The 12,904-nt window shown below is 40.5% G+C and overlaps 1 protein-coding gene across 2 annotated transcripts; it reads right to left on the minus strand.

The window, feature by feature from the left end:
- Nucleotides 1–1,108: 1,108 nt before the first annotated feature.
- Nucleotides 1,109–10,521, minus strand: LOC307083071 (sialic acid-binding Ig-like lectin 5). 2 transcript variants are annotated; one of them, XM_079746868.1, is made up of 9 exons: nucleotides 10,461–10,521; nucleotides 10,177–10,235; nucleotides 9,281–9,607; nucleotides 8,852–9,145; nucleotides 8,320–8,583; nucleotides 7,641–7,943; nucleotides 6,589–6,661; nucleotides 6,267–6,348; nucleotides 1,109–1,910 (listed from the first exon to the last, which is right to left on the minus strand). In XM_079746868.1, exons 2-9 carry the CDS (start codon nucleotides 10,220–10,222, stop codon nucleotides 1,602–1,604), a joined length of 1,698 nt encoding a protein of 565 aa, XP_079602994.1. In that variant the 5' UTR covers nucleotides 10,223–10,235; nucleotides 10,461–10,521; the 3' UTR covers nucleotides 1,109–1,601. The 2 variants fall into 2 exon arrangements, with proteins under 2 accessions (XP_079602994.1, XP_079602993.1); XM_079746867.1 differs by having other exon boundaries at nucleotides 7,629–7,943.
- Nucleotides 10,522–12,904: the final 2,383 nt, after the last annotated feature.

The raw sequence follows: 12,904 nt of genomic DNA on the forward strand, positions 1-12,904 counted from the left end.
TTAGCACCATCCATCTTTCCCTCAACTCTGACCAGTTTCCCAGTCCCGGCTGCTGAAAAACATCCCCACAGCATGATGCTGCCACCACCATGTTTCACTGTGGGGATGGTGTTCTTTGGGTGATGCGATGTGTTGGGTTTACGCCAGACATAGCTTTTTCTTTGATGGCCAAAAAGTTCAATTTTAGTCTCATCAGACCAGAGCACCTTCCTCCATACATTTTGGGAGTCTCCCACATGCCTTTTCGCAAACTCAAAACGTGCCATTTTGTTTTTTGCTGAAAGTAATGGCTTTCTTCTGGCCACTCTGCCATAAAGCCCAACTCTATGGAGCGTACGGCTTATTGTCGTCCTATGTACAGATACTCCAGTCTCTGCTGTGGAACTCTGCAGCTCCTCCAGGGTTACCTTAGGTCTCTGTGCTGCCTCTCTTATTAATGCCTTCCTTGCCCTGTCCGTGAGTTTTGGTGGGCGGCCGTCTCTTGGCAGGTTTGCTGTTGTGCCATGTTCTTTCCATTTGGTTATGATAGATTTGATGGTGCTCCTGGGGATCATCAAAGATTTGGATATTTTTTTATAACCTAACCCTGACTTGTACTTCTCAACAACATTGTCCCTGACTTGTTTGGAGAGTTCCTTGGTCTTCATGGCAGTGTTTGGTTAGTGGTGCCTCTTGTTTAGGTGTTGCAGCCTCTGGGGCCTTTCAAAAAATGTGTGTATATGTACTGACAGATGTGACACTTAGATTGCACACAGGTAGACATCATTTTACTAATTATGTGACTTCTGAAGGTAATTGGTTGCACCAGAGCTTTTTATGGGCTTCATAACAAAGGGCGTGAATACATATGCACATGCCAAATTTCAGTTTTTTATTTCTAAAAAATAGTTTTATGTATATATTTTTCTCATTTCACTTCACCAACTTAGACTATTGTCTTCTGATCCATCACATAAAATTCATATTAAAAAAATATTGAACTAAAGGCTGTCATGTAACAAAATAGGTAAAAAGCCAAGGGGGGTGAATACTTTTGCAAGGCGCTGTATGTATATATATATATATATATATATATATATATATATATATATATATATATATATATATATATATATATACATATAACAACTGAGGATATATTTATACATTTCCCTTAACAGCGATATTCCTAAATCGTCGGCATTGCAAAGTTGCACTTTCCCTGTTGCTAAATATCAAGGTGTTATTCACTAATTCAAAACAAGTTTGATACCCTCACGCCTATATCTCTTTATCAATTCGCAGTCCTCCATTGTCTCCAAAACATTTAGTCTCGTTGTGGGGAGACGAAAGATTCTGCTAAGATTCTTCGTGAATACGGCCCCTGGTCTAGCCCCTTACTCATCCTTTTAGCCCTTAGCTAATCCTTATAGCCGTTTGCTAATCCCTCTAGCCTTAAGTCATCCCTGTAGCCCTTTATTCCTCCCTGCAGCCCTTAACTCATCCCTGCAGCCCTTAAGTCATCCCTCTAGCCCTTAGCTCATCCTTCATCCACCCGAGAGGAACTGTAGGGGCCTCAGGGGCCCTGGGCCCCAGGGGGTCTCTGCCCCAGGAGCTTTTTTCTAGGACTTCTTCCAGTTCACTGTTGTGTACACCACATCGCAGTCCGCCACCTGCCTGTCTGGGGCTGGGGCTGCTGCTTCCTCTGAATCCCGTTGGGTCAAGGCTAAGGAACCTGTTGCTGTTACAGTCTCCTCCCTTGGTCCAAAAGCCCCTTCTCCCAGTCCAACAGCCCCTTCTCCCAGTCCAACAGCCCCTTCTTCCAGTCCAGCATCCTTTTCTCGTGCTCCAACAGGCTTCTCTCTCGGTCCAACCGTGTTCATCCGTTTATCAATGTTAGCATAGACGTCCTCCTCACTTTTGAAGAACACCTGAGTGAGATATATATATATATATGGATTTACTGATTGGGATGTCACCAGAAACTCAGGGATCTCTCAATTTTCTCTCTCTCTCACACACACACACACACACACACACGCACACACACACATTTTGACATATTATTTATTTCATTGGAGCTCAGACTTATAGGAGCTCAACTCCTAATGGCTCCCACGTAACTCGAACCCTGGTTTTCTGGGTAAAACCGGTTAAGTTTAGGGTGGCCTTGGGACAGAGATAGGGTTAGGGTTACCTGGATAAGCATAGGGTCGGGTTAGGGTAACCCATTTACACATAAGGTTAGGGTTACCTTGGTAATCATAGGGTTAGGGTAACCTGTTTACAGATAAGATTAGGGTGACCTTGGTAAACATAGGGTTAGGGCAACCTGTTTACAGATAAGGTTAGGGTTACCTTGGGAAAGATAGGGTTAGGGTAACCTGTTTACCAGAGATGGGACAAAGTCACTGTTTGGCAAGTCCCAAGTAAGTCCCAAATCTTAGCAGTCAAGTCCGAGTCGAGTCCCAAGTCAAGACAGGGAAAGGCAAGTCGAGTCCAAGTCAAAGTCACACCAAAGCCAAGTTGAGTCCAAGTTCAAGTCGCAAACTTTTTCAAGTCTTGAACAAGTCATCATGTATTTTTCTTAATAATGTCATTATTAGACTATTAATCATAATTTCAACATATCACTCTAATGCACAGTGTCACAGGGCTCTCAAGTTTTGAACTGGGGGGGGGGGGGGGGGGGTATATTAACATGTGACTGCATACAAATGTGTCCACAGACATGGTGACTAATGTATGATAGTAAGCATTATTGGCCCTTAACACCAGTGTTGGGAACGTTACTTTAAAAAAGAAATTAGTTATAGTTACTCACTACTTGTTCCAAAAAGTAACTGAGTTAGTAACTGAATTACTTTATAATAAAAGTAACTAATTACCAGGGAAAGTAACTATTTGCGTTAGTGTAAAAAAAAAAGAAAGTTGCTATATGTCAAAGAATTTGGATTTTTTTGAGCAGTTTTCACTTGGCCTTAATGTGTTAAATGGTTGAACTGCCCATTCAAGGCCCTGGTATGCTTCCAACTGAGGCCCCGTCCACACTAACCCGGGTAAATCTACAAACGTATTAATATTTATCCGTTTAGCCCGAGAATTCCCAAACACTAAAAACTATGCTTTTCGAAAACGATCGCTGAGGTGGATGAATTTGAAAACACTGGGTTCGCATTGTAGTGTGGACAGGGTAGACGGAGGCTTTCAGAAAGGATGACGTTCGGTTGCTATGACACTGCCATGACACTGCCACAAGCTTGCGCTCGAGACCGAGACGCTCATCAAAAAAATGCAAATGATGATTTCTGTACAATGTACTAATTTATCTCCAGAAACAACTCAACATATTGGCTCAAACATATTCGTTGCTCCAACGCCGGAGTCGAGCGCTGTACTTGATGTTCTTAAGTGATGGTAAAAAAACAGAAAGACTTCACTTCTGGACAAGACCGGGTCAAAAATGATTAAACAGCTGATCAACTGTAAACATCAGCTGACCGCGCGCCTGTAATCTAAACAGAGAGGCGTGGCGGAGTTACGTAACCATGACAACAACTGTTTATCAAAATAATTTCAATGTGGAACGTGGATGCAAAACATTCCGAACATTTACCCGAGTTAGTGTGGATGGGGCCTGAATTTCAATTTGCTTGGTTGCGTGTGTGGCGCGCGTGTCCTGGCTTGTGTGTAAAAACACTTTTTTCCGATTGGCTACCATGAAACATGACTCTGCCTTAGCCAATCATAATTATCTCGTTGTTAACCCACCCGGTCTCCTCACTAGCGGTTTGTGTTTGGAGCCAGGGTGCGTTCGGATTACGCAGTTCATTCAATCAATTCATAGTAACGCACTGCATTTTTCGTACAGTAACGGTAACGGCGTTGTAACGACGGAAATAGTAATTAGTTAGATTACCCCGTTACTGAAAAAATAACGGGGTAACGCCGTTCTTTTAAACGGCGTTATTACCAACACTGCTTAACACTAATATTCAGGAACAACACTGCCTCAAAAGGCTATTGGCTTAAGCAACACCAGTAGAGGCATATACTTTTCCCTGAACTTTTAAATGTTGCAAACGTGCAAAAAACAAAATTATGTAGTGAGTGTAACATAATTCACCTACAGTATTTTGTTACGTGTTGTTCTTTACACTGTGTTAGGCATGTCGTTTACTGTCTCGGTGTTTCAGGGATCGCTGTCCCTTTAAGGATTACGAGCATCTCATGAGCCGGAGCCCGATGCGGGATATGTTCACTTGCAGCACGTTTTGGATTCCTGTTTTCTCTAACGAAATAAACGAGTCACACAACTGTGTGCTCAACGTGCGAAATTGTATCTTTCATTCAATGCAATTTCCACAATTATATATTTATGTGGCATTCAGTCCAATTCTTTAAATATATCTGTGGCATTCAGTAGGGCAATGCTGTGGTAAAGTGTGTAAAGTATGACCAAGTGTTTCTTTCTGTTCAATAGATAGAACTTTATCAATCCCCTGTAGGAGAAATGTGTTAATATTTGTCCCTATAAAACATCAATGGTAAAAAAATAAATACAAAACATGACGGTAACTAAGTAGGTCAAACCGTCCAATCTGAAGGCTCTACTTAACCACTCCCCCTACTCACTTCCACCAATGCAAAGCGAACAGAACTGAGTAGGGGAGGGCGTAGCCCAACTAGTTGGTGAACGGCGCAGAGAAACAAATTCAATGTGAACATGTATGAGGCTTTAATAAAATCCCGGACGATTTTGAATTTCCGCCCGGACACATTTTTTTTAAAGTGTCTCAAAAAGAGGGCATGTCCGGGCAAAAGAGGACGTCTGTTTACCCTACGTACGGGAAACCTGTTTGATTCCTACCTGTTCCACTGTTAAATAGCGGCGCAAATTGGTGGGCGCTATCTTGGTAATTTCTCTGCGTGAGAAATACGACGCTCACATGGCGTGTGAGCGTCGTGGGCATGGGTTGAATTGCGTGTATCTCACGCCGAATGCGTGGGACTTGAGAGCCCATTTCTTATCAATACAGTTATAATATGTTCATTGTTTCTGTCTTCAAATGATATGCGCATTAGCCAAAATCGTATGTTGTTAAAAGTAGCCGAATAGGGTGGGAAAAACCGCCCAATCTGGCAACACTGCCTAAACGTGCTCAAAATGTAGCCCAATAGGGAGGTAAAAACCATAGATATAGAACACTAGATGTCTTACGTCGGCGTCTAGAACGTCCGCACTGGCGGCCATCTTGCAACAATCAGCTGCTCACCCATAACATTGTGTTGGTAGTGGTATATATACTTTTTAAATAACCATAACTTAACGTGGTTATAATCTTGTACCTATTTTAGAACATTATTCTATTTTTATAGAACCTAACATAATTATTCATAAGTATGCAGTTTCATAACTACATCTCTGACGTTTATAACAAACCAAACCGTTTGAAAATGGGTTGAAAATTTAGCAAGTTATGGTTATTTAAAAAGTACATGTACCACTACCAACACAATGTTATGGGTGAGCAGCTGACTTTGGCAAGATGGCCGCCAGTGCGGACGTTCGACTTAATTGGCCAGGAGCGCGGACAAGACATCTAGTGTTCTATATATATCTATGGTAAAAACCGCCCAATCTGGCAACACTGCTGAACGTCCTCAACACCAGCGTCAACGTAAATCAATGAGACCAACTGAAACGAAGCCAATTGAACGAAGGTAAACGGAAAAATGATTTAGTTACGATGTCTTAAGAATCAGAGGCTGGCCAGACGGCTTCAATGGGACCAACTTAAAGCGCTGCCAATATGAAACTAAAACTGTTATTCTGAATAAAGTATAAATGATATTGAAATTTCGTTTGGATATTATTGAAGATACAAGTGTAGATTTGTCTTCGCTCGCTGTTTTTTTTTCATCTTCACGGAAGTGAATGCGCCTTGGGTGTCTAGCCCTCCAGGCGGAAAATATGTTAGATATCTAAAACAATAAATGTTTTTGATTCAAGACATCATTACAAGTCAAAGAGTCAAAGTCTGAGTCAAGTCACAAGTCAATAGCAGTCAAGTCGAGCCGCAAGTCATGCGTAATTTTGTCAAGTCAAGTCTGAAGTCAAAATCATGACTCGAGTCTGACTCGAGTCCAAGTCATGTAACTCGAGTCCACATCTCTGCTGTTTACAGATAAGGTTAGGGTTAAATTGGTAAAGATAGTGTTAGGGTCAGCCGGCTACAGATTGTTTTCAGATAGGGTAACCTGGGTAAAAATAGGGGGAGGGTTACCTGGGTGTTCCCTTGATTGGGTGGAGATTTGTTGAGTAGAGCATCCTTGCCGAGTCTTGTTTGGTTGGCCATTTTCCAAGCTCTGGAATGTTGACAGTAGGGAAGAAGAAGAAGAGGAAGGAGAAAAATAATCTGACTATTTTTTATTGACATGTGGTTAGCTTTATTGATCCCACTACCAGACAGGGAAAGTGGTTTCAATTCAGATTATGAACTCAGTGTAACTGAATGCTAATTCAATATTGACAATAATTGAATAATCAGTAAAGAAATCAGTGAAGAAATGGACATTCATACAATCACCGGCTAGCAGTCCACGTACCTTACAGCACACACTGCTGCAAACAGCAGACCCGCAGCTAGCACTGCAATAGCAGCTATCCAGGGCAGTTTTTCTGTGTGAAAAGGCGGCATCAGGATTTTGAGATTGGATTTGTCAACAATGCATTTTAAAAATCCCTTGTGATTATTAGACGTCACAAGCCATTAAAAAAGTCACAAAAAGAAATTTCTTACCAACCTACCAATTGGTGCAGTACATCAGGGAGGTGACCGGTGAGTTGATCTACCCATCCTTTATTTTGTTTATTACCTAATTTTCATGTACCATGATCTATGATGCACAAGTCACTTCTTTTTTTTATATATATATATATATGCAGATTACTGCCAGACTAATTTCTTGTTTGACTACAATAAAACGCAACACAACTGGTCAAAATACAACACAGAATATTGTTAAAAACGTATATATATATATATAGTTAAAAACTTTCTTCCGCTAAACTCAGAAAATGGGAAGCTATTTCCATAGGGGCAGGTGAGTGAGCACTTCTCCTCATGGCATCCTGTTGCATCATACCCAATTGCAGAAGTATTGATGTCATCTTTGCTAACAACTTTAACCACAAGATAATTTCAGTCTTTGAATTGTGTGTCTGCAACGTCGTATTATCTATAAAATAGATAGACAGTTAGAATCTAGACACTCTTATCAACGCTCTCACCTCTTCCTGCTTAGACTACTGTAACTCGTATTTCTGTCCCTCTCAATACAGCGTCTCCAAACTTAAGCTATGTGTCTTCTTTCAAATATCTCCTAAATAATCTAGCTTGTCATTATTACTTCACCAATTCTACTTTTAGTCATTTTCCTTGTTTGTATGACCTTGCAAAGCACTTTGTAACTTTGAAAAGTGCTATATAAATAAATATTATTATTATAATTATTATCATACATCATCTGTACTCTACATCACTCCTATTTGTGATGGGATTGTCCAGAAGTGACTATATTTTGAAAGACCTTGTAATGACTGATCTGCCTCACAGCTGGTGTTGCAATAGGGACCCTTTAGCTACCTGAGGTCAGACCTGTCAGGTTCGGCTGTGTATCCAGGTGGAGGACAGGAAGCGTCTGGCTGGTGTTCCCGGCAGCGTTGGAGCTGTGGCAGGTCAAGGCTGTCAGACCAGCAGGGGCCCTCATTGTGAGGGAGCTCCTCAACGTGGCGTTCTCCAGGTTGACCTGGCTAAAAGACATGTCTTCAGAACCCAACACCAGTTTCCCATCCAACCACCACTCCAGAGACGGTGATGGTCTGCCCACGCTGTCGCAGGAACATTGCACCCAGGCTGCAATTATGCTGCAGTTTGAAGCGGGCAGGATTCTTGGAGGAGCTTTGAATACAGGGAAGTGGGAAGACAACAAGAAGAATTTGGAGAAGTCATCTTACTTCCTGTTTAACAAAAAACATTGTTATCACTACATCACCAAACTCAGGGTGGTTCCTGGTTAATCAATCTATCTAATCTCTAATCTTTGAATGTCGACCTTACAATAAGCTGTCAGAGTGAACAGAAAAGCAGAACAAAAACTGAAATGAATAGATAAAAAATGTATTCAGGTTTGAATAAAAAAACCTTACATTTGCTCAATGGTTTTGAGTCAATCTTACTTTGAATTATTGATCAACACGCTGCTTTGTCCTCTGTCTTAGATCAAGGAACCTTTAGGAACAAGCTCAGGGTTGTTTCCTGTTTTGAATCAACTTACTTTGAATGTCGATCTTGTAGATATTAGATGTTTCAATGCCAATGTCATTCCTGACTACACAGAAGAACAAGTTATTGGTGTTTAACAGCTGGATGGACAGAGAAGATTCAGTCCCGATCTTAAGGATGTGTTCTCTGTGTATTCGGTACCAGGTGACCTCGCTGACAGCAGGGTTAGCATGACTGGTGCAGGTCAGGTTCAGGCAGCCTCCTTCGCTGGCTGGAAGACAAGGGCTGCCGAAAGCAGAGGTGTTCCTGGGGGCATCTGAGAGAGAACCCACCAATCAGAGCGCTCAGCTCCGGTGTCGTGTTGGTCAGACGTTGTGAATTTATCAAAACTGTTCTGAATTCAATAAAATAGAGTAAATTAAATTAAAAACAGGAGAATAATTAAAAGTTGTTGTTTATTAACCCACTGCTTTTTCTTCATAGATCAAGGAAATATCGAGGAATATTTACAGAGAAGATCAATTTAAAAAAGAAAATAAATAATAAAATGTACTCTTCATTGAAAAGGTAGAACAATGACTCACATGAGATACTGAGTTGGTATCTTGTAGACGTCACAGTTTTGTTGCCAGATGGTATGAAGTAGGCCGCAGTGCAGGAGACATTGTTCCCATGGTGGAGGTGGGAGCCGTTGAAGGTCAGAGTGGAGGTCATGGTATCGTTCTGCTGGAGCTGGGTGCTGAGCCCCAGGGCGGGGGTCCACGTCACAGTGGGCGGGTGGGTGTCACAGTAGGATGGAGCAGAGCACCCCAGCTCCACAAGAGTCCCCTCCACCACCTGCTCCTTGGGGGTTGTCAAACGAGGTGCCTCAGGGTCCCCTGGGTACCAAATCAATTTAGAGCGGTTACTATGGAGACCCAAGCATTACCAGCATTCAGCATCATTTGAACCACAGTAAGACCAATACGACTTGTGAGACATGTTTGTTTCAGACAGACACACATTGCACTTACCCTTGATCTGGATGGTCACTGGGTAGTTTGAAAACGTTAATTGATATTCAGCTGGACACTCCATTCTAAACTTATATGAACCATTGTCCTGTACGTTATTGAATGTTGTAGTACAGTTGTACTCTGTTAGGCTTCCCCTGAGTATTGTAGAACTGATAGGTGAATTTATTTCATCTTTTAACCAAAATGGTTTACATCCAGCATTTAGCTTTTCTTCATTCCCATCCTCCAAGGTGAAGGAACAAGGAACGGTAACACAGGATCCAGTGAGTGTCGTCACTCTATCTGGCATTAGGGCCTCATATACTGCAGCGTTGCAGTCAGCACCTTTAAAACAAGATGTTGACAAATCCAAAAACTCATATGACGCACAAACTCTGAAAAAATATTTTAATGCAACATTGGACAAAACAAGGTAATATATCCTACTATTATTAGTAGTATTAATATTAGTTACTAAGTTATCAGTTGTTATTATTATTATTATTATTATTATTATTATTATTATTATCATTTATTATGTTTGATTTGGATGGTACATTTCAAAATTTGAAGTTTAAAATCTTAGGTTTAAGTAATCACTGAGTAATTAAAAAGTATTAGCAGAGTACTACCGGTATTGACAGATAAACACAGAGAGAACTACAGGTATTAACAGAGGATTACAGTGAATACTACAGGTATTAACAGAGGATTACAGTGAATACTCCTGAGCGTAATAAAGGTATTAACAGAGCAACTACTACAGATATTAACTACAGGTATTACTACAGAGGGTAAAAACAGTATCAGAGTATCAAAGGTATAAGAAAGAGTACTACAGAGAGTACCTCAGTGCTATATGTATTAAGATAGTACCCACTCCGGGTATCAACAGGAAGGATTAAGATGTTTACCTTGCAGGAGACCACAGAGCAGATATATTCTCCAGGATCCAGTCATGTTCTCTCCAGAACTTCATCAGCAGAAATACAAAGATCTCTTAATCTCATCATTAAAACTATAGAGGACATTAACTTTTGTACCAGCGGTACAGAAGAGAGGTTTAGATACAGATATAAATAGGAAAACAATTGCTCTTGCTGGTATTGCTTGAATTAAACTTCAATAATATATATTAATACATGTAAACAGGAATTATGTTCCTTTGTTCTAGCAATCAGTCTTAAAGTTGACTTACGTGATAGAGGTGAAGGACTTGATATGAAGTTCCTGAAGAGTAAAATGTTATTCAATCTATCTGTCCACGTATGACGTGAATGAGGAACTTAAAATTTGCATGAGCTCAGACATACCTTTGTGTTAATAGAGCTAAGCCAACATACAGGAAGAAGATAAAGTTAGATAGATATTAAACAAAACCATAATCAACCAATAATAAAAATGCACTGTATTACTGTTAATTAGTAAATACTTTAATACTGTTAACACTGTTAATGCAGCTGATTGGTGCATAGTTGAAATTTTCACGCGTAGACTACATGAAATAGAACATCCAAACACACTCCCGCAGTGTCCTTAATCTCTGATGACTTATCATGGTCAATGCATGATGTAGTTCAGTAAGTGTGTTAGATATAACAACTTGGAGTTGGCAATCTTGACAATCTATCGCTGAATAAGGTATCACAAAAGTGCTGCTTGAGACTGTGGCCCACTTATGAAATCCATTGCTTTTGCAGTACTATGAATGTTATGAAATAAATAAATCTTCAGGATTTCCACTTATATACTGATAATACTGTTCTGTTACTGTAAGTGTTCAGTGTTCATACTATTTATGCTGCTCTTAATACTGTTAATAATGCACTTTGTCAATACTAATAAATGTTGGCTCTAGGCAGTAGGGGGCCCTAGGCAAGACTTTCTTTAGGGCGGCTCCTTACCTTGCCTTGAGCTGAGAACTGTGACGGAAGACTGCAATTGTTTAAAAGAGATGGTTACACATTTGAATTAGCCTTAGACATTGCTATAAAACCTAGTAGAAACTTAACCTATGTTTATTATGCCAACAGGATAAAATTACAATTAATATATTTATAAATTTCTATAGATTTTTTGTCACGTTTCACACAATGCATTTTGTACACTGAAAAAGTATATATTGTATTAAAATTCACCACGGACAACCGCAAGCATTCTCTCCCTGGGCTGTGAATGCAAATTCACACCACCTGAGGGCAGAATAACCCCCTCGGAATGGATCTTGAATTGAAATGGCTTAGCGGGTTCACACAATTGCATATTCAGCCAGTGGCGGCTCCTGAAGAAAATCTCATGTGGGGCTATTTTTCTGATAATGAATAAAGTGACCCATTCAATATGTGCATTAAACAAGAAAGTATCAATTTGTTGTTAGATGATTAACTCATACAGAGATCCTTCTTGTGTCCACTAGATTGCAACTTCATAAACAAATATGGTGTAGCGCCACAGTTAATTATTTACATTCATCTAGTGTTGTATGATGAAATTAGGTAAACAGAAGAAAACATGTCCGGCAACAACCTAAAGACAGGGGCAGCATATTAAGTCAAGTATTTAATGAATGACCTTGAAAGTATTGGCTTACAAAAGTAAAATAAGTTATCAAAGTGGCACATAGAAATACAATCATTTTACATTCCTCAACATTGCACAATGTATTTTCATACACAAATGAAATACAAAATCAGCTGAAAATACAACGTCATGGTATTTGTTCAGATTGTAGGATCAAGAGCTTTCATAACCTTTACAACAATGCAAAGGAAGTGCAGTCAAACAAACTTGGAGTTGTTGCAGTTGAGGGGCAATGTTCGCCCTCCCAATAGCCGCAAATTCCATCTCAATGTGTCCCACCAGTCGATACCCGCGCAGTGCTGTCTGCCGTGCGGCCGTCAGGGTGGAAGAGGAGGCAGGGGGAGCAGAACACTGCGTTAGCTTCTTCACAGCCTGCTAGACAGCTTTTTCTCTCGTACCAATTTGTTAGGGTTAGGGTTAGGGTTATCCTCGGGCGTATGACTTCCTCCCCTTTGAAGAAACCTGTTTAATCTTATTTGGTCTTGGAGGTCCTGATTGTTTTAATGCCAATTTGTCTGAATTTGATCGCCAACTAAAAGGAACTTCTTTCAAAGACACAACGGAATTGCACTGTACAGTCGCAATCTGGAAACAAAATATCAGAAATAAACAGTATGTCTAATGACTTGCTTGACAATAACAATCATCTTTTAAAAGTTAAACCAATATATAGAATAATAATAATCATAATCATATTTTCTTATTTACAACCTTTGGGATATTTAACCTGTGGTTTACCAACACAGTCTCACACCGAGAACGTCAAATACCGACTTTTGGCAAAGGCACTTTTGCGTCGGTCGCTGCCGGGAAAGGTACCCTTCAGCGTTGGTCGGTGACAGGAAAAGTACCTTTTGGCGTCGTCTGCAGGCGGCGAGGGGGTTCAATTCACTACAATGTAATGCCATCCCCGGCGATGTTTGACGTTCAGAGCGGGTGCTCCAGCAGCCCATTCACTCCTGTATTAACCCGACTACGTCTCTAATAGACGCTGTGAGCATCTTTCCTATTGGATAGTTTTTAGGATCTTTTTCTGTGAAAATGGCAGAAATACTTTTTATT

This window comes from Pollachius pollachius (genome assembly GCF_949987615.1).
Source record: "Pollachius pollachius genome assembly, chromosome: 1".
Lineage (NCBI taxonomy): Eukaryota > Metazoa > Chordata > Actinopteri > Gadiformes > Gadidae > Pollachius > Pollachius pollachius.